This window comes from Cinclus cinclus, chromosome 9 (genome assembly GCF_963662255.1).
Source record: "Cinclus cinclus chromosome 9, bCinCin1.1, whole genome shotgun sequence".
In the NCBI taxonomy this organism is placed as follows: domain Eukaryota; kingdom Metazoa; phylum Chordata; class Aves; order Passeriformes; family Cinclidae; genus Cinclus; species Cinclus cinclus.
The window spans coordinates 2,266,609-2,291,546 of record NC_085054.1 but is presented as its reverse complement, the minus strand read 5'-3'; the positions used below and the strand labels follow the sequence as shown (position 1 = coordinate 2,291,546).

General features: G+C 38.0%; 1 protein-coding gene across 1 annotated transcript in view; it reads right to left on the bottom strand.

Moving 5' to 3' along the window:
* Positions 1–259: 259 nt before the first annotated feature.
* AOX1 (aldehyde oxidase 1) overlaps positions 260–24,938 on the bottom strand; it is a 36,697-nt gene continuing 12,018 nt past the window's right edge. The window contains exons 14-35 of the mRNA XM_062498065.1: positions 24,478–24,662; positions 23,198–23,360; positions 21,990–22,082; positions 19,886–20,055; positions 18,482–18,608; positions 18,064–18,186; positions 16,822–16,918; positions 15,785–15,909; positions 14,473–14,606; positions 13,174–13,261; positions 11,594–11,680; positions 9,933–10,124; positions 9,428–9,655; positions 8,295–8,390; positions 7,477–7,605; positions 6,910–6,984; positions 5,043–5,095; positions 3,307–3,421; positions 2,642–2,707; positions 1,857–2,045; positions 1,260–1,427; positions 260–319 (exon numbers count right to left, since the gene is read on the bottom strand). Of these exons, the coding sequence (XP_062354049.1) occupies positions 260–319; positions 1,260–1,427; positions 1,857–2,045; positions 2,642–2,707; positions 3,307–3,421; positions 5,043–5,095; positions 6,910–6,984; positions 7,477–7,605; positions 8,295–8,390; positions 9,428–9,655; positions 9,933–10,124; positions 11,594–11,680; positions 13,174–13,261; positions 14,473–14,606; positions 15,785–15,909; positions 16,822–16,918; positions 18,064–18,186; positions 18,482–18,608; positions 19,886–20,055; positions 21,990–22,082; positions 23,198–23,360; positions 24,478–24,662 (2,763 nt within the window). The remainder of the gene's footprint in view (positions 320–1,259; positions 1,428–1,856; positions 2,046–2,641; positions 2,708–3,306; positions 3,422–5,042; positions 5,096–6,909; positions 6,985–7,476; positions 7,606–8,294; positions 8,391–9,427; positions 9,656–9,932; positions 10,125–11,593; positions 11,681–13,173; positions 13,262–14,472; positions 14,607–15,784; positions 15,910–16,821; positions 16,919–18,063; positions 18,187–18,481; positions 18,609–19,885; positions 20,056–21,989; positions 22,083–23,197; positions 23,361–24,477; positions 24,663–24,938) is intronic.

The window sequence follows — 24,938 nt, the reverse complement described above, 5'->3', positions numbered from 1 at the left end:
GCTGTGCTGATCAGCAGATTATTCTTGTTGAAAATACACGGTTCAAACACAGAAGATTTATTTCTAACAATTAAATGCAGTCATTTAAGCAAAATACTGTAATGAGTCCACTGGAGGAAGAATGAAGATAAGGATGTAAGATATAAAGTCTGCATTTTTGGTAGCTGATTCTATTCAGAAAAAGAGAAAATACATTTATCTGTGTGTTGACTAGTGTGTCTTGGGGCAGTACATCAGTTTTCCATTCCAGTGTTGTGCACTATGGTTTGTCATTCACACAGATGTGGCCCGAGGAGGAAGCAGCTTCATTGTTTGCCATCTAAGAGATAAGCAAGAAATGACAACAGTGATTTTATTTGACTGGCAACCTCCCAACACTGCCTTTATCAGGTCCTTCCAGGTCAGTGATAACTGGGATTAGGACTAAAGAGGGATGGAGAAGCATGGTCCCTGCTCTGGTGGACCTCAGCTCCTGCAAGTTCCTGCAATGAGAGTAAACCCACAAACCTGCTGACGCAGGGACCAATGGTGCCTCACCACAATCACAGAAATACCACGGGAGTAATCTGTGAATGAGAGCTCAAGTGTTTCCATAGCAGAGCCCCAGAGGTTCAGGGCACAGCATGGATTTACATGCTGGCAAGGACCTTGCCTCACTAAGTAAAAACTTACCCATAAAAAGAATTGCAATAGCAGTGAGAACATGACTAGAGTGAACAGTTCCAGAAAGCAGAGCATAAAGGATCGGCGTTATACGAAGTGCATTGCCTCATTTGTTTTTCTTCTGTGTCTTTGTGTTAGCTCTGAGTTAATTATTTTTGACCAAAGAGTACTGGGCATAGGAAGGAAGTGACAGTGCCAGCATGCAGTCAGTGGGGCAAAGCACCTGGAAGGAGACTGAAGATGCTCAGAGGCTCATCCACTGCATGTTAATGAGACGAGCTATTTAATCCTCTATGGGATTTGACATCTAGAAGAAAGGAGGAGGGCTCAGGGAAAGAGAGGGTTGTAAAAATTATGTAAATTTCAAAGAAAAAAAAATTATACAAAACCCAGGGAAATTCCAATATGATGTTTGAATGGCATTTGTTGAAATAACTTGTGCAAATGAGACCTGTTACCAGACATTTCAAAGAGCTGTATATAAAGCATGACTGATTGGAGACATCATTAGGCTCTCCACTATTTAGGGGTGCCAGAATCAGCCATCACTCCTACCCAGCCATTGTTAAACAGAGCCCTCCCTCACATTTTCTCACCATCTCAGTAAAGACATCAGCGCAGTTTGCCCGTATTTGCTCAGCAGTCAGGGGGCTGTTCAGTGCAAAGGTCTTTTTCAGTCCTCTTTCATTCCTCACACCAGTTACTGCATCTCTCAACGCAAAGAACACAGAGCATCCCAAGAAAAATCCTGCTTCACCTATCCCCTGAAAAAGATTAAGAAAAGCCAGTCTCTCATAAAAATGCACACATACAGTCCTATTTTGTATTGCACAGTACACACAAGTAAGCTGCACACTCTGAATGACATTGTGATTTCTCCATCAATTAATATTTTTATTTTAACTTTTCAGTTTATCACCATGTTCAGAAGTACGGTTTTAAATTCATCTTGCAGCTTCTGTGTATGGTCTGTTAACAAAACTCTAAAATCACTACTTGCCAATCATTAAAGTGACACAGTATCTGGCTTTATGTTTTATTAGTTTCCCCGATGTCATAAATAAAACAATTTACTGGACACTTGTTTGAAGTGCTAAAGGAGAGGAACTGAGAACTTTTATATGTTTTATATGCAAGTAATTTCAAAGTTTGGCCTGGGATCTAAGAATTAGGCCCTGTGATGATCTGCTTACCTTGGATGCATAGATGGCATAAGGATTTTGAGAAGATGACAGCAGGGAAACACTAAACTGTTCTGGAATATCACAAACAGCAGGGATCTTATACTGATCTGGACCCCGAGTACAGAGGACTCCTTCTGAAGAATACTTTAACTCCTCCATTGTGTACAGTCCAATGCCTTGAACAAAAGCACCTTCAATCTTTAAAAAAGAAAAGAAATAGCATTTATGTACTCATGTTTGGTTAGCCGAGAAAACTTCACCAAGAACTCATTTGTATCACTAGCTGTCTCTGTAATATATGTGAGGCCTAATGCACTTCTGTTTGCCTAATGAGATTCTTCAACATTTTGGGGCAACTGTAATGGGAAAAGCTTTCACACTCTTTCGTACCTGAGAAGACAAATGTTTGTATGATGAAGTGATGAGATCTGCAGACCAGCCTGCAACGAATAAAAGATGTTTCCCTGCTATCAAGTGAGGAAGGCAGGTCAAACAACTTGGAGAGTGTAAATCACAAGCAGGATTTAAGTCCAGTAGATAAAAGACATACACACATACTGGAAGTACTACAGGTTGAAATCATGGATAAAATTCAAGCTTCTTTGACATCTACAGAGTTCAGACACTAATTCAATTGGAGCAAGTCTATAGGCAAAAGACATTCTAATATGATCTATAATCTAGTGAGAAATTAATGTTTTCTGAATTAGTGAGGTAATTTTCATTTCAGATAATCTTCAGATAAGAACAATAGTGTAACAGAAATAAGACATCAGAAAATTCTTGGCACATACCTGTCCTATATCTACAGCTGGATTTATGCTGCATCCAATGTCCATAACAATGTCTGTTCTGAGGTTCTGTTAATAAAATTCAAATTTTTATCACCCAGAGTGATGGACTGAAAGCATTAGAAGATAATGTGGGTCAGAGCTGATATTCAGTGAAATAAGAAATACTGAGATAGAGGCCCCTCCATGTACATAATTTCAGAATAATTTCCAGTATCTCATCACAAGCAAAATGGGCTTGTCTCAACTTTTACAGAAGTTTAGCCAGAGACAGCCCTGCCAGATTTTTCCCATTGCTCAAGGAAATCCCCATGCAAATGTACAGATAGAGGGCATATGATCATGAGTCTGTAGCCTTTAGCTGTCCAGATGGTCAAAAGCCTGGAAATTCAGTATTGCTATAAGGTGTTTGCTGGCAAACAGGGACAGAACAAGGAAAGAACATGTTAGATGTCAGCCATAACCCAAAAGGTGAACACATATGACATCGACATGTGTATTAGAAGCTGGTTAATACTGCACAGCTTTCATTCTGCCCCACAGGTAATTCATATTTACATCATCGTTATATTTATTATCATGTGAAGACAGACCCGAAATCTGAATGATTGTTGGAGCAAGCCTTATTCACGTTACTTTCAAAAACTTCTGTGACATTCAGTTATTACCTTGTGATCTCCTGTTAGACAGTTAATTTCAACCTCTGAACAAGCAGCTCCAAAAATAAAATACGTGAATGGATGTCCTTCCCCTTTCTCCCAGTCCATGTATTCATTGTAACCTCTGATGGAAGAAACAAAGTCCACAAGAAGAAGACTGACCACAGTTTGCATTATAAGAAAGCCAATAAGCTTGTAAGTTTGAAACTGCTTGTGAAACCTTAAGTACAAAGTCGTAAGTGAAATCTTAAGTAACAGCTCAGAACTTCAAATTTCATGAAACCCTACAGAGCACCACTAGTTTAGTTTTGATGCCTCTGGTATTTGTATAAAATGTATCAGACAAGCAAGCTATTTCAGTTCAGGGGAGTCTATTACCAGCATAATGCTAGAAACATACTAATAAAAACACAGTAACCAAATGCAGAATAAACATTCAAGATAGTGGTCATTGGCATAATGGCACTTAAAGGAAGTTAGAAAAAGGGAGGAAAACTTGTCAGGATTTATGAAAGAATAATTTAAAAGAGATAAATGAAAAAGTCAAAATCACAGAAACAGCCTACAGAATAGAATGAGAGGGTTAAAAGAGGAATATTGAAATAAACGGGAAATTACTTAGGAGGGAGTGGGGTTAACTGAGGACACCATAGTAGTCAGGAATGATGGGGTAAATCCAAGGACATGATAGGACAGTGAAATGTGGTATCTTCCAAACATGGGAGCTATGTGACTAAGGTGCATTTTCTGACTATGTATGACTGAAATGTCTTTGCTGAGTATATTTAAGATTATCACAAAGCAATTATAGTACAGAACCACGCACCCAAAAAGGGATACACAAAATCCATATAATCAGCTTCTCACTATCCATTTACCTCATCTGCCTTTGAGATTCTTGGAAGTAGAGAATATGACTGGATAAAAACTAGATCAATAGATCAGTACAGGGTCTGAGGCTCAGGGATCTGCAGGTGTTTTTGGACAGCATTAAATATTGATAGCAAAGTATGACTGCTGTTCATTACTTTGGTGATATCAACATTCCTAAAGGGCTGCATAAGCAGAAAAAATACTTCAACAGCCTTAACAGAAGGAAGAGACATTTTATTTGGACATTTCTCAGTGCTCTATAAAACATGGGTTTCCCAAGCGCCCTTTCAACTTACTCCACACTGCCCAGGGACCTGAAAAGTTGCTATTGATAAGGAAGAACCACGAGCAGAAGGAGAGAAGAGAGAAGGCACAGCAAGTTAAGAGAAAAGCTTTGCTTTGAATCCCACCTGAGTTATAGCACAGAAATTTTTCATTGCTGGCTCCTTATAAACAGTGTGAAAGAATTCAAAGAAAAAGGACCAAGAGACTGCTCTGAGAGCAGTGGAAACAATGATATTCCTAGCTTATAGCAATCCAACCTCCTGTAAATAAATTATATCCCACTTTGCACATGACTGTTACAGGCAGCACTCAGTTTCTTGATGCTTTCTGTTTTGGTAAATGTCAAATCATTGAGCAAAGATGGCACAAAATATTCTTTTAATAATTTCTAGAGAGTCCACAGAGGACTAGAAATAAATTAACACCTAAACTTTATGCTTCCAACCCTCCATATATCAACTAATTATATAAAACATAAAATGAGCTATTAGAAAGACCTATTAGCCAGGATCTTCACATCATTAATTATCTTCAGAAATCAGTCCTGGTCTAATTTATGCATTTTTTAAGGAACAAAAATATATTACCTAAAATAGCCAGTAGCTGAAAGGCTCACACTCTGTTTAAAAGCTTCTTTAATCTGTAAAATATAGCAGTGCTTGTGGTAAACCAAGGAAGGAGTCAGGAAGGAACACAACACAGACATTTACTTTATTTACATATATATACTTACCCACACATATTTACTTAAAAACCAAACTGTGAAAATTGTAAGGAAGACAAGCTGAGTTAAACATGTTTAGCTGCACATAGTATCTAATACTACAGAAATAAACCCCTCTTGCATGAGGAATCTGAATTCTTTTGGCAGTACAAGAAGGAACAGAACTGTCAGCAGTGTTCTTGCAGAATCGTTTTTACTGGTAATGCCATAGTCAGAAAGGGCCCTGCTCAGTTTTTCTGATCCAGTTCAATAGGGATTGTCCCTCTCTGTCAGCTAACCAGATCTGGTTGATAAGTCACTGATTATATTGGGTCATGCAACTGCATGCATGTGCAACCTTTTGCTTTTTCTTTGATAAACTGCCTTTATCTTAACCCACAAACTTCTTGGGTTTTTTCCATCTTATTTTCTTCCGCTATCTCACTGAGAAGGGGAGTGATAGAGCAGTTTGTTGGGCACCTGGAGTCCAGCCAAGGTCCAACCTCCACACTGACATAGAAGAAATGCATGACCTATTTGCACAAAAGTAACAGTTTTCAAGAGAAATGCTCTTTTGTGAACTTGTAAAGTTCTGCCAGTCATACGAGTGACAGCGTGAGGCCCCATATCTATTCCCTTTGGGTGATTCTCATCTTAGATTTACTCAGTTTACAAGCCAAGAAATTTTTGTGAGGTTTTTGGTTGGTTTTACTGACTTCCTAAGATATAAAGTTACTTCCCTGAATCTATTAACATTCCTTCTTTGGTCAGCCATTTCTGATAATACTTTTGGTGTGTCTGAATGATCCAAATTAATTGCATACCTATTAGAGGAGATCAGGTATTCTGGATTAGTGTTTTATTGTTATTCCTAAAAAGGGTTTACACAGAGCCTAGGCCTTTTCTGCTTTTTGGATTGCCCCACTGGCGAGGAGGCTGGAGGAGCATGGGAAGCTGGGATAACTGACCCCAAATGACCAAAGGGATATTCCATTCCATGTGGCATCATGCTCAGTATATACAGTGGGGGAAGAAGGAAGAACAGGGACATTTGAAGTGTTTGTCTTCCCCAGTAACCATTATGTGTGATGGTGCCCTGCTCTCCTGGAGATGGCTGAACACCTGCCTGCCCATGGGAAAGAATGAAAGAATTATTTGCTTTGCTTTGGTTGTGATGTATGGCTTTTGCTTTACCCATTAAATTGTCTTTAATTCAACTCACAAGTTTCCTAGCTTTCACTCCTCTGACTCCTTCCCTGACTCTGCTGGTGGGGGAGTGAGTGAGCAGTTGTGTGGCACTTGGTGGCTGGCTGAGGTTACACCACAACATACTGTAACCCTTTAGACATAGGCTGTGCACCAAACCTGAAACTAAGCAGACCAGGCTGCACCTAGACTCCTCTGAAAAGTTTAGAAAGCCAGGGCATCTCACTGATGCTCATGGCTCAACAAGAGGGACCATAACCTGATTTTACTATAATCCATTGTTAACAGATGATAGGTTTGTTACTTGGATATTGCACTGGCTATATTTAAATACTGTACTAGCAATAAATCTAATTGTTATTTTCCACATAATCATTTGTGCCTGGCCAAGAACCTTCTCTTGACTTTTACCTTTTCGTGAAATAGTCTGTTTCTACAGTTTTAAACATTAGGATTATTAGGTTGAGAAGATCTGTAGACTACAGTACATATCTCACAGTTTCTGCTAGCATTCAGACACATTCAGTATGATTCACAGGTCTTACCCAATCACTCCAGGTCCCTGTTGGGTTCTTCTTGATGATGGGCTGCAGGCGTTTCAGAAGAGTTTGGCAAGCATCCTGGTGAGAATTGGGAGAATATACCACAAAATTAACACACATACATTTGGTACTATTCAAGTTATGTTCTAGTTACTATTAAATTAGTATATGCTTTACTTCATCTTAGTTTGAAAAGGTATTGCAGAAGTGTTGTATTAACTACATAGACATAAAACTTCTAAATGCTTTAGTTACAAGGGCTGGCATCTGTATGAATAAGTAGATTTCAAACATGAAAAAGTTGCAAGATTTGTATGGGACTAGTTAGCTTGTTAGATGAAACAGAGATTTTGTGAAGTATAAGCCGTTTTGGCAAAGTCCAGATCATATTCTGAAAACTCATAAGCACCATTACTGAGAAACTGTCAAGTTGTATTTCTTCTTGGCCATCTCCAGCAGTATTATTGGTAATCCCAAACTTGAATTTTATGGGATCACCAGGGCCTAAAGTTTGGCAAGTACACACCTCAAAGGATAGGGTCTTTTTTTCAACTAAATACTATTCTTTACCTTCACAGCCATGCCATTGACATCTGTGCCTGCAGATCCTACTGAGGCACATGCATTGGGAACAGTTGTTGTGCTTGTTTCACAGAAGTGAATACATGACATGGGGATGTTCAATTCCCGACTAGCAACCTGCCCCAGGAAGAACAACATATTCTTTGTTTTAGAAAAAGTCCAAACACTCCAACAATCCCCCAGTATTTGCTAGAAGTCAGAAATAGCACGAAAGATAAAAAATATAGCAAATTATCTTCCAATCTCCAGCTGAAATAATTTTGTCCAATTTGGCAGCATTAAAAAACAGAGAAGGACAGTGTTCTGGCTGTACTCAAACCCTGGATTGAGACTCTGAAGTCCAACACTCATTCCTGATTTTCCTGCTTATACCCTGTAAGACTTACAGCAAATTACACAAGCCCGGGTCCCAAACTTTCATTGACTTGATAAATACCTTTCCAGATCTGTCTCAGAATTATCCAGTAACCAAATAGGATCCTAATGTTATCATCATGACTATACCAATCTGAATAATCTCTGCCTTTTTCACTATGGGCTTTATGGGATCAGCCCCTAAAAATCTTATTTCTAATAAACCTCTCCACATGCTATTGGAAGAACAAAAAACAGTCTCATTTTTCCTTCCTTCTGCCTCTATGAATTCATGAAGGTACCTCTGCTTTCTAACTCTATCAATGTGAAGAAGTAGTGGCTGATAAAGAAACTGTTCTGCTGATACACTGACTAACCAAAAAGAAAACCTTCACACTGTTTACCTGCATGACAGATAAAGTTCACAGCAGTATTTATATTGATCATGATACCTGGATCATTTTTGTATGAATACCCTGCCCCATTTCAATTCCACCATGTGTCAGAAGCACAGACCCATCAGTATAAATATGAACCAGTGCAGCAGCCTAAAAAAGAAAAACAAAATCAAGATCAGACTAGTGAGAAGCATGTTGTATGTGTGACGAATTGAATAAAAAAAAGAAAATGTTTAAGTGTATTTCAGTTTATCTGTTTAGTGCTTTTGAATAGAAGGCAAAATTTTAAAGTCTATTTACTGCTTTTCCTCTATTAATGAGCTTCAAAAGAAAAAGATACAAATCCTTGGTGGTCTGCTTCTTTTGTTAGTAGATCCTGAAACAAACCTATACCTGGCAACAATATCTCAGTGGTTCCAGAATAAGCTGGAGGAAAACCCTCACTAGCCCCTCTAAGTGTAATTTGCTGCAAGTCCATTTTCTCTCTTATTGACATGTGAGAGCCCTGGAGGTTTTTAAATGGCACAGGTTGAATTTCTGAATGAGATTTTCTTCCTGGACTCAGCTAGAAGTAGTGCTGTAGACTACAAAGACCCTGTGACTTTAACGTTGAACAGAGACAGCCCGTTTGATATGACATCAGTCAGTCAATTAATTAATTTTCAATTGATAGAATGTTGTCTGTTTCAGAAGCACTGGACACCTACGTTAAAAAAACCACAAGGACCAAAAATACTACTGTCCTTTTTTTGCTTCCTCAACCTTAGCCTTTGATGGCATCAAAGGATTTAAGTTTTTAAGAGCAGCATCCCATAGTACCCCCTGGGCAGAAAAAGGAGGCTCAGAACTATTTCTGGAGCGAGCAACTTTTGCAATGAACATTTTGCTACCAGTCTTCAAAAACTTTTTCTAAGCGCATTTGACTCACCTGTTCCAACACTGCACCACAACAAATGGGACTAGCCTTTAAGTAGGCAGGGCCCAAGCTGCCTGGGTCCTGAAAACCAAACAGCTTTGATCTCAGCTTGAAAAGAGCTACAGGCTCTACAGCCTCTTCAGGAAACAATCATCAGGAGGATGATCATTTTCCAGCAAAAGATAACATTTTTGTTTTGTATCCTAAGATATAGTGACTGTAATCTTCTATGGATAAAATGCTTAGCTCACTTACTCTTAATGAAACTCACCTGAGAAAGGTAAGGTGTGGCTAGTCCAAATGGAAATTTCATTGGTACAATGGCAATCCCTCTTTTCTTCCAGTAATTTTGTTTGTTAAATTCGTTGATAGCTGTTTTCCTACTGTAGTATGCAGATTTCTCCATACATTCATTCCAACACCGTATCAAATTCTGCGGATCAAGTTTTTGTTTGAAGTGTGTCTGCTCATTCTTCTTATACATATTTATTTCCCTAATCTGAAAAAATGAAATTGCAGCTATCAGACAATCCTGTTCAAGGCAAACTGACCATCTGGGGGGACTAAGAAAACCACTGTACATTTTTTTTTAACAATTACCAGTTTGTAAGACCATGCTATTAATTCAACAACCAGATACCGATTTAAAAAAAAAATATGAATTTCAGCACAAATGATGTTTGACTTAGAAAAGAGCTGTTGAAACAATTAAAGGTATTTAACTTTTCAGTTCCACAGACTTTATTTCAGGAGAGAAGATGCCTTCATTTAGTCACCTTTGCTGGTGCTAAACCAGTTTTATCTGCAACGTCTGTTATCCAAGTTTCTGTCACCAGTCCTGACTGAGGAAAGCCAAAGCCTCGGAATGCTGTATTTGATGGCAAGTTTGTTTTGCAGACATATGCCCAGCACCTCAAGTTGGGAATCTTGTATGCATTGTCCATTTTTAATAAGGATACTTCTGCTACCTGAGGTAGGGGATAAACATCTAGTTTAATGTCAGAACAGTGCTTCTTTCAAATTTACATTTAAATCTTCCTCATCTCTTATATAAAAGACCTTAAGTTGAGACAATTAGCTTTAAAAGTGAATTTCTGGCAATCACTGCTAGTAAGAGTACTCATGCACACATACAGACTTCATTAATACATTTTTCATGCAATATATTAATTTTCAGGGGGTTTTTTGATACAGAACAAGTAACAGCTAATGTTACTTGTACTTGAATGCTATCAGTAGTAAAGGATGTAACAGATATGTAATTTTATGATTGATTTTGCTCCTACTTCAATACCAAAAGCTGCACAAACTAAAAATAGGCAGATAAGACTTAGAGCAGGAGTAGCTATGAAAGGAACTGATGAAAGCATTCTGAACTATCATATCCTTTGGAAATCCACACTTAAGGTTTAGTTCCACCAGAAAGCCTATGTACTGCAGTCTACAGTGTCCTCTGGTCCTTAAGTTTCTCATTTAGAACTTTTACGTGACAAACACAAAACCACATGAAGAGGAAAATCCTATACTAGAGACCTCAAATTAAGCTCTAGGAGTCAGTATAAAAAAAAAATTAAAAATTGTTTGATGCCTGATGAAGAGGTCTCTCTTCAATGTTAAGTAGATTTCTCAGAATGACAAATTTAAGCCTTAGTTACAATTAAAGCCCTAGCTAGGTCTAGTAGCTTCACTGAATCATTGTAGGACTTCATCTTAGGACAGTTCTGACATGATCTGCATTCATGTACATGCTTCTAATAACAATCTTCTTCTAACCTAGGCTATTTTTAGAACCAGGTTAGGCAGCAACACCACGGGCAGTTACACTGACAGATTTCAGGATGCAGAAAATACTCATAGGTGGGGCAATGACAAGCAGATGAGGGGTAGTACAGCAAACATTTCAGTTACAGCTAGAATAGCCTGTACAAACACAAATACCTAGTGATGACATCAAAGCAAGAAACACTTTATACTTTGCAGACCTGTAACTGAGGAACTAAGGTATACAGTTCAATAAATGCTGACCCAGTACAGATATCTATAGGGACAGCAACAGGATAACTATCACTATGAGTTTTCTGAAGGCCAAGAAAGGTCTTCCCAGCCCTGAAGAGACAAAGCTTTAGGCAGGGACAAATGCAGGTACTATGCATTTTAAAAGGAATACATTGTTAGTTGAGATGTTCACTACAGAAAAATAAACCTGAGCAAACATTAATGAAGTGAATGTGTAGGGCAATATAAGAACGTAGTAAGATGCTTCACTAAATTTAGTAAGTAAAGGTTAACCTGTTCAACATAGATTCTTCCAACAACCCACAATCCCTATATCAAAAGTCTATATGGTTAATAATACATAGGCAAGGGAATTTGGCTTCATAATTTTCCAGCTAATGATTCCTCTGTGTTGAAAGGTTCGTCAGTGTAAAATCTTTACCAGGACAGACTCATCAGGGGTACATCCTCCATTAACATAATATTTGGCATCCACAGCTGTGATCCTACCATCATTCATGAAGCCAACCTGGAAGGATTAACAGTACATTATTTAGAATTCAGCATTCGTTTCTCAAGTGCTTGTGTATTTTGAAAATTAACATAACCCACGCATTTAGGGTCACAGTGCTCTATTAATTTCTGGGTAGTATTCACTGAAACTACAGAAGGGCAAGAGAGAAAGAAAGTAAGTTTCTAAGATACAGGCCTTCCCTCTAGCATCTGTGATCTGCATAGGTATAGCACAGAATAAGAAACATAAGCCCACTGGGAAAGGAAGAAGCAGTGGCTTCCTCTCTATTGCCTGAGATGGCTGACAAGAGTGTCACCTAGGAGTGTTTAATGTACATTAAATCAAATCCCACTATAATGGTAAGAGCAATGCCTGGCAGATGGAGTGTGACATTTATATTTATTAAAGAAGAAATGCTATTTTTATCTCACATCCCTCTTTTCACCTGTTGCCACTAACAACTTCCAAATTCTCAGCATGAGCTACAGCTCATTTTCAACTTTAGAGAAGCATCTTATAAAACCTCTCTTAGTTTACCTATGTAGAATGTCATACAACTTGCTTAGTATTAGCAGCTAAATTTTCAGCAGCTTAGGCTGCAAGCTGTGAACTTCCACCTTGGTATGTTGAACTGTTACCTAGTCAAGTAAAAGAAGGCCTCAGAGTCAGTTCAAGCTGAAAGATAAGGAAGCTATTATTTCTAGCAGAGGCTGCATAACTTAGATATAAGAAAAGAAAGGCCCAGCTATAGACAATGAAAGAAACCCATGAAGAATTTGAAGACTCCAGACTCTTAATATTACTGTTGGTTTGTACTGTCATGTGAGGGATGGGGAGCTTAGATTGTAAGGGTATAATTGCCCAGGTATAATCCCATTAATTCAGGGTCCCTCTTTGAAGGCATCCATCTTGAGCTGTAGTGCTATTAACAAAAGGTACTTTTAAAGAGAAATCTTTCAGCTTATTGATTCAGCAGAAACTTGGATTTAAACCCCATTATGGTGGCTGGCATATGTAATTGATATGACAAGTAGAAAAGGAAAAGAAGGCAGAAATTATCCTAATGAATGACTGATGACAGTGCATGAGCAGAGAAGAGATTAATTTCCTCCATAGGGCAAGTTTTCTGCATGACACTGTTTCTGTGAAAAATTAGCTGCCTCTTTGTGTGAATCTAACCATATGGACAGTTTAAAATAAAATTCTGAAGAAGTCTGACATAGCTTTGCTTCCTGTTCCCAGAATGAAAGACAGAAAGAGCTATAAAAGGAAAAGAACATGAAGGAACTAGAAAAATGATAAAACAAAACCCTGAAGAGACAGAGGTAGAAGCAGACAGAGGGGCTGTGCATCAACTTTATCTCTTGGGTTCCTGTCTTGTAGTTTTGTTTTAAAATTGAATTGGTTATACCGATTTTCATTAATAGAACACATTACCCAGTAACACTGAAATTCTTATTTGCAGAATGTAGGTGGGTATTTTTTCACTGAATTCCTGTGGCACTCACTTTATATTTAGCAATAAAGGGATGTCGTCCACCAGTGATTACCATATCATCCTCTCGGCTTAGAATAAGACGGACTGCTCTGCTGGTTCTAAATCCAAAAAAGAAAAGTCAAATTGCAATTAAAACAAAGGATGTTATTAATGAGAGAGCTATGGCTACGCATCACGTATCCAGATCCAGCCATGCATATAAACATGCATTTAGATGAAACTTAACTTTAATAAGCCTGAACATATGCTTAACACTACGTGCAGAGTTCATATTCCTCACATTTACAATCATGTCAGAATTTTCATTTCATCGCTTGAAAGCCAACAGGATAACTCAGTGCAAACGACTCCTGAAGAAACTATTTCAGTGTTAAGTGTTCATCACCTCTTAGCTATTCAGCTGTACTGAAATAGTGTCTTGGAATGAAATAAAAATATGAATAACAATAAAAAATATGAAAATTAGTCTAGAAATGTATATACCATTTAAAAGAAGTACTTTAGAAAAATTGATGTAAGGTGTAAAATAAGATCCTAAGAACAAAAAAAGATTGTTTAAACCATAAAAGAAATATTCTTTTTAGCATGACCTGTTAATAAAAAACACAGATAATGTGGCCAAAAACAATCAAGAGCAAATTTTATACCAGTGACTGTAGAAACAACATAATCCCTCAGATGACAATATCATTTTGGCTAGCAGGATGTAGCCTGATGTGAATTCTGCAGCAAAGAGGTTACACTTATAAAGGAGTTTAGTATGCCCTGACAGCTAACTGCCAATATAAGCCTGCCGAATTTGGAAGATGGGGGATGGAGCTTTATATGTTAATGTTCTTAAACTAATCCAAGCAGTATTAGAAAAGGCATAATACCTCATTAATTTAAGCTAATTTTGACTGGAAAACGTTGAAGACTGAGCTAGAACTACGTTTTCTCAAAAGCAGTTCCACTCATTAACTCCTCCTTCTGCGTTCTGCTGTCAGTGAAGTTCACAACTGGAGGGTTAATGTCATATTTTAATGAATTTACAAAATCTCACTAGTTAGGGGCTGGTCCTTTTGAGTATTTCTATCTTATTCTAATACCAGCTTCTTGCAGCCCTTTAAATTAGTTGAGGCTAGAGCTGCTTAACAGAAGTGGTCCAACAAAACAAGACAAAGAAATGCACCGAACAGTCTTGCAAAATGTGAAATCAGGATTGTATGACTTTTTGATTAGTAGCTTTGGAAAAGGAGAAAGCATTTTAGCCAAAATGGAAAACTTGCTTCATTTTTTTCATATCCCAACACACACATACTGCACTTACTTGTTTGCTGCCACTGCAGCAACTGATGCCAGTAAGCCAGTTCTCAGGATTTTCCCACCAAAAGCTCCACCAACTCGTTTAACATGGCACATGATCCTGTTGGCTGGAACACCTAAACTTGCAGCTACCATCTCCTGTAAAACAAGTTTTAATATTTCATGCCAACTCAAACTAAGCCCAAAAGCTAGGTTCTGAAATAGAAACCTTTTCTAGAAAGGGGTCCACAGATGTTTCTATTCTTCTATCAGACAAATACAACTTTTCCTTTACCCTAGGTTAAAAAGCACAGAAAGAATAACAACAAACTCTCAACAGGGTTCACATTTCAAATCTTTACCATGCAGACTGTGAAAAGGCCATTGGCTGATGTGAAGAGTAACACCCTTGAATTACATTATCTAAACAGTAAGAAGCTTCAGGCATAATAAAAATGAATTAGTATACAGTTTCTATTATTTTTATTACTAAGATAATACCTTTCATTTTTATTTAAAATACAATTATTTGTTTCTTAATAGTCTAAGGTCTTGCTAGTGTCAGGAATGTTTTGACTTGAAATAATTTTCTTGAACACAAAGTTCTTCATATTATTTGGCTATTGGCAATACAATAATAATGGAAATTATAAAAGGAGCTGAACTGGGCTTTGAACACAAAATGCCAGTCTGAAATACCATCAGTTTCATGGCTGTTGCTATTCAGGCCACAAGCTATAGCAGCTTTGTTTTGTCATTTACCATCATGACAATGTTTAGAGGGCTAGAACACCTCTGGTATGAAGACTGAGAGACTTAGAGTTGTTCACTCAGGAGAAGACAGCTCCAGGGAGACTTCACTGAGCCCTTTCAAACTATAAAGGGGGTTTACAAGAAACAGAGCAAGACCATTTAGCAAAGCTTGTACTGACTGGACAAAGGGCTGTGGTTTTAAACTAAAAGAGGGCAGGTTTAGACTGGAGACATAATTTTTTTACAGTAAGGGTGGTGAGGCACGGGAACAGGGAACTCGTTCAGAGAACTGGGAGTGTTCAAGGGTATGTTGTATGGGACTTTGAGAAATTCCAGGCAGAGAAATACAACCCTGTCCATGGCAGGGGTGTTGAACTAAATAGTCTTTAAAGGTTCCTTGAAACCCAAACATAGTGTCCAGTGTTCATCAGAATACAGCAGTACTATAAAGAAGCTGTTATTGGACAATCCAGATGGGCAATGACATGTTTCCATGGCTTCTGTTCCGACGGATTTGTAAACCAAAGTTTAAAAGCTCTATTGTCACAAGTCCAAACGCTTTCTCTGAGAATGCTCTGCATTACCTGAATAATTGCTGGATGCTGTGTTGACACATACAAATCCATTTCTTTATCCTCTCCTTTTGGAACAGCAAGCATACTCTGAGTCTCCATGTAAAAGTGTTTCTGCCCCCCAATGCAAATCTCCCCTGATCCAATAAGAAAAACACAAGTGTTACTGAGGGAAAAGAACCAGAAGAAATGAACCAGAGAAGAACTAACAGCCCACCATTATGTAAATTATGGCAATCAGTGTCAACTCCTCTGATACTTCTTGTGTGAAAGAGCAACATCTAAAATAAAAAACCCTTGTAAGATTAAATTTGTCTTGTTCCAGTAGCATCACCAGAACTGGATTAAGAGCAGAACACTATTGCCCACAAGTGGTGACAACAATAAATAAAGCATAGAGAAGTAAAACAAAGCATGCATGTACTGGACAAGGTCAAAAAGAGGGCCACCAAGATCTTTAGGAGATTGAACCACGGGATGTATGAGAAGAGGTTGAGAGAACGGAATCTATTCACCCATAAGAAGAAAAGGTTTGAGATCTTACTGTTGTCTACAACTAATGGAAGGGTGTAGACAAGAGCAAGACAGACTGTTCTCAGAGATGCCCAGTGCAAGGATAAGAGGCAATGAACACAAGAAATTCCAGCTAGATATAAGAAAAATCAAAATCAGCATGAAAGCAGTGAAACACTGGAACTATAGATGTGGCATAACCTCCGTATTTGGAGATACTAAAAACATGACTGGACATGGCCCTTAACAACCTGCTCTAACCAGACCTGCTTTAAGTAGCAGGTTGGACTAAAAGACTCCCTTCCAACCTAATCATTCTGTAACTTTTTTCAAGAACAGATGATGCAAAAAGTTTGAATGCAGTAGCAGAACAACAATACACAAGGTTTAAGTCATGTTGTCTTCCAAGTGACCAAGAGTTTTCTCGGGCCTAACGACTATATGGAAAAAAGGCAGAACTGGGACTTGAAGAGCAGACAGCCAAACCCAAATATTGACAACCAAAAACTTCTCATCAAATGTATTCTACTGTTTACCTTCAATTATATTATCAACAGTTTCAAATGCCTCATCAACATTTCCTTGTTCTAATTTTCTTTTTGGCTCAAAGAACGAGTTGTGTTTTATAGCTTCCTGCAGTGGAGAAAAAGAGAAATAGGGGGGTTTAAGTATTTTTAAGATTCCCAGCTTGTTGCAGCATTTTAGTCTCAGGACTAACACCATTGTCTTCAGAGACTGGAACCAGCAGCTACCAAAGCCAATGAACAATTTTATTTCATCACTTTACTATCACTGTTCAGTTTGTTTATTCAGTATCAGCAATCCTTTCCTGATGCATCTTATGTAACTGATGACAGCAGTTTCTGAAGGAAATGCATTCAGTTTATTCAACCTGCTCTTCCCTGTCATACATCCAGGAAATGATCAAGACACCACAGAGTAAGAATGCAACCACATCATCCAAAGAGTGATGCCAGTAAGAGGGGAAGAAATCACAAGGACAAGGTAAAAGTGGAATTTATGAACAAATTAGCATTTGATTTATTTCTAGTAAGATTTCATTGGAGTTTCAATTCTAATGAAATGTTAAAATCTGTCAGCCTTTATCTATTTTTCTGTCAGAAAGACTGTTCCATTAGACCACACATTATTAAAACAAGATGTAAAGTGACTACCAGAACTAATACTGATTCCCTGCAAGTGTATCCTTTGTTCCTTACTTCTACTGTCCTTAATCCAGGATAAATCCATATGTGACTCCCACATTACACCTCCAAAATGTTGTACATCCCAAACACCTTTCCCTCATATTCCCCCAACAATTCCTACTGCTCCAGACTAGCTTTCAAGCTAGACAACAGATAAAAATGGTAGAGATAATCAGAGTTGACTGTTAGCCACTGTATACACACTGACTGATCAACTGGTATCTACCAAAAAATTAGAAACGAACATGCTCACTTTTCTTCACTGGGAACATTAGGAGAGGTTTTTTTTTTGTTGTTGTTTGGGTTTTTTTGCATTCCAATGTTTATTACTGTAAAACTTGTGGAACCTTCATGCTCTGAACTGTTGCCTGTCTATCACAAGTGGTCAAAATTAGACAGAATTTAAAAAAATTATTTATAAGGAGATACTCAGACTGCTTAATTGGATGTTCAATTTTATCTTGTTTCCTTAAAAATCGTATTTTAAAAGCAACTAAAGAGTGTGAACTGCTAATTACCTATTAATTAGATAGGTAAAACAGTAAAAAAAGTAAAAGAAATTATTAGTACCTCAATTGTTAAAATTACAGGTTCCAGCATTTCATACTCTATCTTCACTTTTGCAGCTGCTTGTTTGGCATGAACATCTGAATCTGCGACCACAGCACAGACAATCTGACCCACACAAATCACCTGTAAAATGCACATCATGTAATGGAGCAGTGGATTCAAACAATTTCCTTACGTGCTATTGAAATTCTTATTTTATGTAACCACCACTTATGTTTCCTGTTCAGAAGTTTTCTTTGACTTAGGACTTCTGTATTTTTACATCATCTGTGAAGCTAACAAATTATAAAAATACCACTATAACTATACAATCAAGGAAAATACAGTATTCAGAAATGGATAGTGGGAGGATAAAAGGCTGGAGGAAAAAAAACAGTTAAAATTAAGAAAATCAGTCCCAAAAAGATTGTAGTTATACCTCATTTCTTGCAAATATAATCTCCGGATCATCAGAAAAATAAAACTCATTTGCAGCTGGCACATCATGAGCTGTTATGACATCAAACACACCTGCTCCTTTTAGGGCCTCTGAGGTATCTATAGATCTAATTGGGATATGGGAGGAGAAAAGTGCAATTCATTAATTTTACAAACTGTTCACAGAGGAAGGGAACACAATACAGAGGTATATTTCTTGTACTATCAAGATCTCATAGCCTCACACACATCTTTTCTTCCTGTCTCTGGCATGTGGAGAATTGCAGATAAAAGAGAATTTAAGATTCTACTAATATGCTTCATTTTTAGGAGACAATTTAGATATACCAGGGAAATCATTGGCCCATTAGATTGCCTGAACTGCACTGGTGTAATAAAAGTCACTGCACAATTATGATGTTACAACTGCAACTTTCTAAGACATCACAGCCTACATATATACTGCAAGATACAAATACTCATCTTCAGATGGAGGGTTTCATGTGAAGAGATATAAAAGAAGTATAAATGGAGAAGGAATGGAAATGTCTAGATGTAGAAGGATCAGAGGAACAGCAGAATGTCTGTAAGAATGGCATATTTTGATAGCATCTAGTTCAGCAGGTCATCAGATCCCAGCCCATGTACAGGCATCTTCTCTGGACACCCAGATCAGGAGACAAAGGAGACTGAATAGATCCTAAAGACTTGCAGAGATGGGAGTGATGTCACCTCTGTGATGGGACCAAAAACAGGGTTGCCAAACCGAGCACTGACCTAAGGATGAGCCAGGAAATATAACAAGGACTCTGTAGCTGGAACCCCCAGTTCTATGGGTTGTGACAATTAATCCTGACTAGATCACTTGAGTATGTCTTGGTGTCTAGATGTTGAACAAACTGCTAGAATAGGTGTATCTTGGCAGCATAAAAGCATATGTGAAAACAGTTTTCTTACAAAATAAAATCCTCTTCTTCACACTCCTCTCCTATAAGCCTCATATGAGCTTTGCCACCTTGTTGCTGCGGTGTTGCCACACTATTTCCTACATTTTGGACAATTTTCTTCTTTCATGATACAGCTGAATTTTCAAAGCAGTGTTAGTAAAACTGAATATCGAAGTTTGCTTGCACTGCACAGCTGAGCACTTTGTGGAGGTAGCTAGGCTAGCTCTGGGCTGGTTTATGGACCAGAAACAGTTCACCCTTACTAATACAGTAAAATGGGGTGAGACACTTAAATCCCAACAAACCCTTCTACTAGTTTAACAATGCTGCTTCCAGCACGGATTTGCCTGCAGGTATCAGGCATGCTGTTCTGTACATGCATAACTCATTAGTCCCTCTAAAAATCTCAGGCAGCAATTCATGGTAACACTTTCTTCAGGTCCACTTTGAACACTTACACAATCTTAGCACGAGCTCTGGAACTAGTGACAGCAGCCAGGAAAAGCTCCCCATCCACAGAAGGAAGATCATCAATGTAGACTGCTTCACCAGTAGCATGCTTTATCCCAGACTGGTGCATAATGGGCCGTCCTACAGGGTCCTGGGGAGACTGGCCCGGCTCTACGTCCTGTACAGTCAGAAACACACACCCAGCACTCCCCGTTAAACAAAAAAAAAGAATAGCCCTGTTCCTCTTATGCTAATCAGAAAATCAGATGAATGGACAACTGCTCATACTATCATCTTCTGGCTCAACACTGAAAGAGATGTGGCTGCAGGAGGTCAGTGAGGCTCCTGGGGATTTCTTTCTCCTCTTTTCTTCTCTTAAGGACCCTTCCAAGAGTGCCACATAGGTTTACTTGGATTTTTTTTCCTTCATTATTTACATCAAAGTGACAAACCCAGCACTTTCTCAGAAGGGCGTTTTCCTCACTTACTGAATGGTGTCATGAACCTTTGATAATTTTCTGAATTATTCTCACAAGATTCTGCCCTGCATGTTACCAGTGTCAGGTGCTGTATTGTGAGCTATTTGCAATGATTTCTAGGATTTGTCTTCCTCACTGAAAGAGTGCAACTGATCATTGTAAATCAGTGAGAAAATATTGCCTAAATATTTTCTTCCCAATTATTTCCTTGCACCTGTGTATGAATTTCGTATGAAATGATCTTATTAATCTTAGCTAAGTTTTTAAGAAAATTAATTCAGTGTTTCCAGTTAAATCTGCCACATCAACTAATGCTACCAACTTCCAGAAGACCTTAAAAACTTCTGTGTCAGTATTCATGCTTTTTCTTTTCTACATTTAGAATTAGATAATTGTTTATGACTTAAAATGTTTTTACTTCTAAAGCTTCCAGCACACAAGTGTTCACTTCTAATTCCTGCATTTTCTGGCACACTGTCTGCTATTGGCAGTCAAAACCAAACACTCTTCAGTTGACTGCCTAAAGCTCCTCAAATAGATGTCTCAGCCAAACCACTTCAACATTTCCACAACAGAATGACAAGGTACTTGGATTTCAGGATAAGCATTCTTTTTTTTTTTTATCTTAATTTTAAAAGCTTAACAATGTCCAAATGAAGGAGTGCAGACAAAAAAAAAAAAAAGGCCTTACAAAATCTAAATGGAACAGCGTAACAAATCAGATCATCTGGGTTGAGTAACAAATTGTTTCAATTTCTGATGTCCAATCACTTCATTACAGATAGGGAATAAACTGGGGAAAAGTCACAGAGAAATAATCCCCTTGATCCTGGCTCCTCTTATTGCCTGTTGTCTTTTTTTTTTTTAAATTAATAAGAATAATAATAACAACTCTAAAGGAAACTTAAGATAACAATTTGAACAAATTTAAAGTATTTAAAGTGTTTTTTCTGGGGAATATCCAAAAACTAAAAGAAAACCAAATATTTACCTACATTTCATTTGAATTTTTCTTTAGGTTTTCAAAAGTTAGTATTTTGATTTGTGCATCGAGGGTGCCAAAATATCAAAAACCCTTGTGGGTGTTTCTACCATGAGCTATTTATACAGTGAGCTCAGAAAATACCGAACATGCTCTTTGCTGCTCTCTACTGTTGATTTAGGACAACCTGCTTGTGTTAATTTGAGTACACAGCCATCACACACCATCTTCATTCCTAAATCTACAGCAGGACTTAAAAGCCCCCTGAGATCTTGAGAGAACAATGCTATAGCTATGCTACAGTATATATATACTACACCTGGGCTTTTCAATCTTTTTTGTTTTCTTCTAATTTCTTTCTAACTGGGTTGCACACTGCAATAAACTAATTTTAAGAAGTCTGACAATGGAGTTGGCTTAGCATATTTATCTTCAAAGAACTGCCTAGAAGAAGTGAGTGTACTCCAGATTCTATTTTTACAAACAAGGATTCTCCAAACGAGATGCATCTAAAAACAACCACTAAAAGCCTCTTGCTTCCAGTCCTTTGGAAAATCTGTGCCTGACCTTCACATCAAGGCTCATGCTTGAACTGTGACTTTTTACCTAGACTTATAAAACACAAAACAGTGTCAGAATGAAATCACTTGCCTGGTATATTTGGATACTCTGGGGCATTCTGGTTTTGAAATCTTGTAGGGCACTCCCATATTCCATAGGTATGCCAGGATAATGGCAAGGATCCTGAAAAGGAAATTAAATACTACTAAAACTCACATTTTGAACAATATTTTAAAAATTAATTATTTAATTTAATTTTACTTAAAAATATGATTTTTAAAGTAAGCAACATAAAGTAGGGATAGAGAGAGGAGCTTTGTTTTGAGGTCTGACCAAAACTAGCTCAAAATCACTCCTGGTAATAAATAATTACCTAATAATGGCAATTTAGAGGAAAGAGCTAAAGGTAACACAGAAAAAAAAAAATGCAAACGGGACATTTTTATCTGAAGAACATATTTAAGACAGAAAAAAAAAGTAAATTACACCTCGAATTTCTTGCCAAGTGAAATTTTAGTGTCCTCATCTCCCAGTCAACAAGGAGGGTTGGTTTAATATCTACATTTTTTCCCAAAGTCTTCATTCCCTTTTCATCTGTTTCTGTTTTGAACTATAGACAGAGTAAGATCTCTCATACATTTTCTTTGGGTATGGGAGAGTGCTACTGGCATTTGTATTAATATAGTTCAAATGTCTTTTAAAGCCTAATGTCCAAGGTAAAGACACCTGAGCATCTAAAAGTTAAATGGGCATCTCTCCCTCAGTCTCTTTGGGAGTTAAACACTTAAGTTAGAGTGCAGCTCCGAACACCAAAGACAATGATTCAGCACACTGTACAAATTGCAAGCACTAACATATAGCAAGAACACCCCTTTAGTTTGCTTGCGCAAGAGCAGACATGGGGAACACTTGGTTTGCTCAGCCTGGAGACAACTCAAGGGAGACCTCACTGAGGTCTTCAACATCCTCAAGAGGCAAAATGGAGGTGCAGGTACTGACCTCTTCACTCTGCTGACCAGTGATAGGACTGGAGGGGACAGCATGAGGCCAGGAGGGGAGAGCTTTAGGCTGGATATCAGGAAGAGATTTTTCACCCAGAGAGTGTGTGAGTGCTGGAACAGGCTCCGCAGAGCAGAGGTCACAACCCCTAACCTGAGCCCAAAAAGCATTTGGACAACGCTATCAGGCACATGGTGGGACCCCTGTGGTGCCCTCTGCAGGGCCAAGAGTTGGACTCAGTGGTCCTGATGGGTCTCTTGTAACTCAGCATTATTCCATGATTCTATGAACTAATTTACCATTGTCTTCAATGACTGCGATACTTCCAGGAAAAATCTGTAGAAGAAACTGACCATCAAAGTTTTCTTATAGTCTACATTTTCACCACCAGCTGAGCCTGGAGCAGCCATTTCTTTAAGAACTAGTCTGCATGCTTCATCCAACATTTGCTCATTCCAGTGTCTGTTAGGAAGAAGAATACATACAACCAGACTAGGACTAATAAAAAATAAATACAGATTGCACTAATATATGTGTACCATTGACCACGGACATAATCCTGCTCACAATGAAGACAAAATACTGATTCTGATAATGTCTGCAGTTTTTAAAGTGGTGTAGATCAATGCTGTTCACAGAGCTGAGCTCCCATAAGGAAACTGAATTAAGTGCTATGCCAGCATTTAAAAATAAACAAACACATAATTAAAAAAACCCTATTACAGTTTTAAAGCTGCTTCAGCAGTCTTACAGATTCTCACCATATTGCAGATACTATCCTATATTTGAAGTAGGTAAAATGCAAAATGTAGATACTTTCAAGGGATCTAATTAGCTGTTATATTTCCTAAGAGTGCTGTCTTCTTCAAGTATCTCAACATTCTTAATTCTCCATAGTTACACAACCACAGAAATCAAAATATTAGTCTGTTAGACTAAATTGAATCAAGTAAAGCATCAAAAAATAATGAGTACTTCAACTAACTGAACAGTTGCATATTAAATGGCAAACCAGGCCAGTGGAGCTACATTTAGTGTTTTTATGCTGCTTGAATTTGCAGGCTTTTTTCCTCCAAAACTTGGGAAGGTGCTGCAAACCAGAAGGGAAAGTCAGGGACTAATTCCAGAGATTATTGGGACTCTGTAGATGAAGAGATACTGAAAAAGTGAAGACTTGACTTGTGCTTCTAACTTTATTAGGCACATCTAAAGTTCTCAAACTTTGTGTCTTTTAGAGACAAGCTGAAGGACTCAAGAACACTGATGAAAGGATTATCAAATGTATGGGATACAGAGTAATTTACCCAAACTTGGGTTTAGGTGCACAACTGACTGACATATACCTCATCTACCTATTTCACAGCTCATCCCTCTTTCACATTGGAGTTGCACTTCATGTGCCAACTCCAAAACGTAACAATCCTGAAAAGTCATCATTAAAGTTTGATCATTCACTTGAACATACAAGGCATCAGTCAGGCAAATGAAATCTTCCTGTACTTTCATGTCCCAAGAAACAAGAACCCAAGCTTTCAAAGTCCATTTGTTCAGAGACACACACAAGACAGAAAAATTTTACCTTCCAATAAGTGTCCAACAGGTTTGTTTTGCACAGACTGTTGTCGAGACAGCACCTCCATAGAAAATGCTTAGATCCTTTACAATGTCTGTACCTTCTTCAAAAAGGACTCTCATCCCAGCATTGGTTATTGGAAGAGCATTTTCCCGTCTTGGTGCTTGTCGAAATGCAGAGACATACTCCCCCTGAGCAAGACCAGACAGAAGTGCAGACATGCAAGCATCAGAAAGCAGAACCTGGTATTGTACTATGTGAAGCAACAGAACAAAAAATTAAGAGAACAAATTCAACTTCTTGAGCATTCAACACCATACACTTTCTTCTCTTGACCTTTCAGTACCATCTTTGATTTTCTATCAGCTCATACCCAATCCTCCATCACCTACCAGTTCAGCTGACCTAGATTTTTCATGGGAGATAACTGCAAGACAGGGATCTTGTGGAGTTGTATTTATAACAAG